Below are 4,085 nucleotides of genomic sequence, written 5' to 3'. Positions count from 1 at the left end.
GCATTCTGGGTAAATGATGACATGGATAGGTCCTTGGTACGAGGCTGCTAGTGAGCTATATCCACCCTGAAGGTTAATCTTGGACAATATCTGATGATCGACTTTTTAAAATGAAACCAGAGAGCGTTGACAGAGAGGAGAAGGAAGAAATGACTCAGCCTGTAACTGAAAATATGGATGGAGGACAACAGAGCTGCTTCATGGAAGAAGAACCTCAGCTTAGAGTATTATTTTGCGCTAGCACCAATGCTATATTGCCTTAAATGTATTAGCTCAGTACTAGCGCGACAAACAAGCTAAAATGAGGTCCTCCATCCATATTTTCAGTTACAGGCTGAGTCATTTCTACCTTCTCCTCTCTGTCAACGCTCACTGGTTTCATTTAAAAGAGACGATCGTCAGATATTGTCCAAGATTAACCTTCAGGGTGGATATAGCTCGCTAGCGGCCTCGTACCGAGGACCTATCCACGTCATCATTTACCCAGAATGCTTTGTGTGTAAATAAAATGGCTCCGTCCGTGTTACAATATATTTTTAAAAATTTACAAAACCAAACAGCCTACAGTATTTTACAGTCTTTATTTTACAGTTAAAATATCTGTTTATCAAATAAAGTCTAATGTTACAACTAATCAGGGATCCCTTTAACTCGGCTGCTTCCATGACGGCAGCTTGTTTTTACACAGTGAGTAAATATCTTAACTTCAGATCAAATGAAATACTAAGGTAGATCAGTGTCAGCTTTATGCTAACGTGTGTTTTTTTTTAATATGCTATATGGACTGTAATAGGGAAGATAAAAGGCTTTTACGTGTTTACAAACAAACATTCTCACACATTTTTTTGTTTAGGTCAAGAAAATACAAACAGATTGAACTGTTTATTTCATGATCTTTCACCCWGAATCAAATACAAATCAGTGCAAAGATATAGTTTTTTTTCCCTATTTTTCTTTAAATATTTTTATGATTTTTTTTTCTTTCATTTGTCAAGCTTCCTTGTTCCTGAAGATTTGCCTGTGTGTTTGTGTTATGCTTTAGTAAATAAGGTGACAGCAGTTTTTGTTTACAGGAACWGTGCGCAGGTTTTTGGAGAACCATGGAAACAGCATTGAGACGGTGGTGTTCACAGTGTCTGAGGCAGAGGAGGTTTGTATTGATCTGCAAATAATGTCAACCAGGGAAAAAAGAAAAGATGTAAAGAGTAAAAAAAAAAATGAAACAAATGTACAGTACAAGAAAAGTTGAGAAATAATTCACAAATATAACATTTTATATATTAAGTAAGATTAAACTAAAATCTTAAACTAAGCTCTTCAATTTAGTTATTGTATCTGCTGTCCTCTTTGGTTTTTATTTGACTCTTGTCACGTTCATTACAAATATAGAAGGTACCGTATTTATTCAAGTATAATATGTAAAATTAAATCCATAAAATCATCCATAAAGTTGGGGGGTAGTACTATACTCGGATAAATATTTTTACTTATGTATTTTATCTGAAATACCGGCTTCATTCATAAAATGCCTGAGTCCTTAAATGAGACCACTTCGTAAAAAGCAGTTGAAACGACCTTACCTCGACACTCCTCCTTGCTTCAGAGCGAGATAGTAACAGYTCCAGGCAGGCGACATGATGTGAAAAAAAGGGGGGGAAAAGTATTCCTGCACCTTAGTAATGATAACGAACTAATGACATTAGCGTGTGACCGGGCCGCTCCTGGAACAACAACAACAAACACGTTTGTCTGTAATGGTTGCCGTCTACCGGTGTTCTGAAAAAGTTTGTATCCCTGAAAAAAACTTTTCCCCACCAGAGAGGGCGCTCGCGAGTAGGAAGTAATCTGCTTGAAGATGGCCCAAATCTCATGTGAAGTCTCTGACTTTTGTGTTGGCGCCTCCTGGTGGACTATGTGTAAAATGCCAGAATTCATATGATGCTGCTACAGCTGATATACATTTGTTGTCAAAATACCTTTTAGTACATATGTTGTTAAAATAAAACGAACAGTCCAATGATCATTTTACTGATATGTATAAAGACTGCAAAGGCTGAAAAATCTTGAAGTCTGTATGAAATTGGAGGTAGTTTGAGGATTAAAGTTTTTATGCTTTTTAAGCTCAAAAGGGGGGGGGTGGTTGTATTATACACGAATAAATACGGTAAGTTACCTCTGTTTAATAAATATTTCCTTCATATACCTGTTTAAAGAAATATAAAGAAATGTGCTGGGTAAAACCACAGTTTACTACAAAATAACTAAGTTCCTTTTAGTGATGTAGATTAAGTTGTATTTTCTATTTCTGTGTGTAGAAATGATGCWATCAGAGTATTTTAATATGTAAGTAATATCAGACATGTTGGTYTCAGTTCTCAGAGTTTGTTAATCTTATTAATCCCACCCCTCTATGAATGGCTCCTGTCACACTGGCAGATGTAGACAATGTTTTTATGGCCATATTCTGTGCTGTTTGTTTCATTTTGAAGCTAATCTACATGGAAAATGTGTGTACATGTGTAGTCTGATTTAAAAAGTAGTTGTAGAACGTGTAAATAAGTTTCTCAGTCGTCTTTTCTTCTTTGGAAGGGGCATTTGCATGTTAGTTGTACTCAAAAAGTACATTGTTCTGTGAATATTTTATAACATTTACTTGGTTATAGTTCATTTAGTCTGTAGAATAATCTTTATGAAGTAAACTTGTTCTGTGGGTTTCTCAGCCTGTTTTGTTACGATACGAGGTGTAATATGGTGTAGAAGATATAAACTACAAATGATGCAGTAAAAACTCACTTTTGGTGCTCAGTGTGTGAAAAAAAATTAAAAATTAAGGGTTATCTATGTTTCAATTATGATTTCAGATAGTTAATATTTAATGCTAGTTTTCAGTGTTCTACCTTCATAATATACAGATTTTGTGTTTTATTAACCCTTAMATTTTAGCAAAAATGCTCTTCAAATTGCCGGAAACTGCATTATTTTGAGTAGATTTTAAACAAATCTCCAGAAGGGCATGRCCCCTTTCCTGAACAGCTCCTTGTTAACATGAATGTCCCTCAAATGTTGGCAGGTGTGAAGCAGAACTCTGATATTCTTCACATAATGAACCATTTTGCAACTTATTTGCTGAAGAGCTTCAAGGTTGCAACAAAGRCTCATCTCACATCACTAGACATATCCTTGTAGTGGTATATGGATAAATGTTATGAATATTATGGATATGAACTAAATATTCAYTCCATTTTCTTTTATTGATTCTAACCCAACAGTTTTTATGCTATTCAATTTTTWAAATTAAATTTGCATTGTAATAAAAGCATTTAATGATAACATATTCAGTGGTAGCAGGAGGTAAATGCACTCAGTTCTTGAATTTGAGGGAAATTGGAAAGTCTTTGAAAGCTCCTTCAATTTGATGTTAACCAAGGCATGGAAACCCTGTTTTTCTGAGAGAGTCCATTGATTATTCACCTTTTTATAATATTTTAAACCTAGGACTCCGTATTTAAATGTCTGAAACATCAGTGCATAAATACAAAGACWGACAGTGCAGGCATCCATTACGACCTGCAGGAGTCGAGGCTCAGCATGAAGCAACACAGTGAAAAAATATTTGGTCACGAAGAAACTGATCCATGAAGGTTGAATATTTATGTTCTAGTCTATTCATGTAACATCTTTTTGTACTTGTTTACAGTTAATAGCAATTTCATTAACTACAAATGAAGGCTAGAAAAGGGTTCATACTCTGTTCCCTTGCTCAGATTTGAACAGGTTTTGCAGTTGTCTTCAGTCATCAGTGTAAGTCGTCTTAGTTCAGAAATAAACCGTGAAGTTAATATTTTAAACATTCAGAAAGCATTTAGTTGAAACCATAGACTTAAATATATAGATCACTAGACTGAGTGCCGCCCATACCGTACACTGGTAGCATCTGTGACAGCATGGAGGAGCAAAAATGGTGTCTAAAAGGGCAACAGCTCACAGCCTCCATAGAAACTAATAGATAGGTCTAAATATTAATCAGAGGAAAAAGTAATATTTAATAGTTTGTGTTAAATAGTAGCATGATTCAACAGTGCTAA

The 4,085-nt window shown here is 35.1% G+C and overlaps 1 protein-coding gene across 1 annotated transcript in view; it reads left to right on the top strand.

Annotated features, from left to right (window-relative positions):
* gdap2 (ganglioside induced differentiation associated protein 2) overlaps positions 1 to 4,085 on the top strand; it is a gene marked incomplete at both ends in the record, with an annotated part of 38,071 nt that overhangs the window by 7,269 nt on the left and 26,717 nt on the right. The window contains 1 exon segment of the mRNA XM_014024442.1: positions 1,074 to 1,150. Coding sequence (XP_013879896.1) covers positions 1,074 to 1,150 — 77 coding nt within the window.

Source organism: Austrofundulus limnaeus, unplaced genomic scaffold, assembly GCF_001266775.1.
Source record: "Austrofundulus limnaeus strain Quisiro unplaced genomic scaffold, Austrofundulus_limnaeus-1.0 Scaffold422, whole genome shotgun sequence".
Taxonomy (NCBI): domain Eukaryota; kingdom Metazoa; phylum Chordata; class Actinopteri; order Cyprinodontiformes; family Rivulidae; genus Austrofundulus; species Austrofundulus limnaeus.
This window is presented reverse-complemented; position numbering and strand designations above follow the sequence as displayed.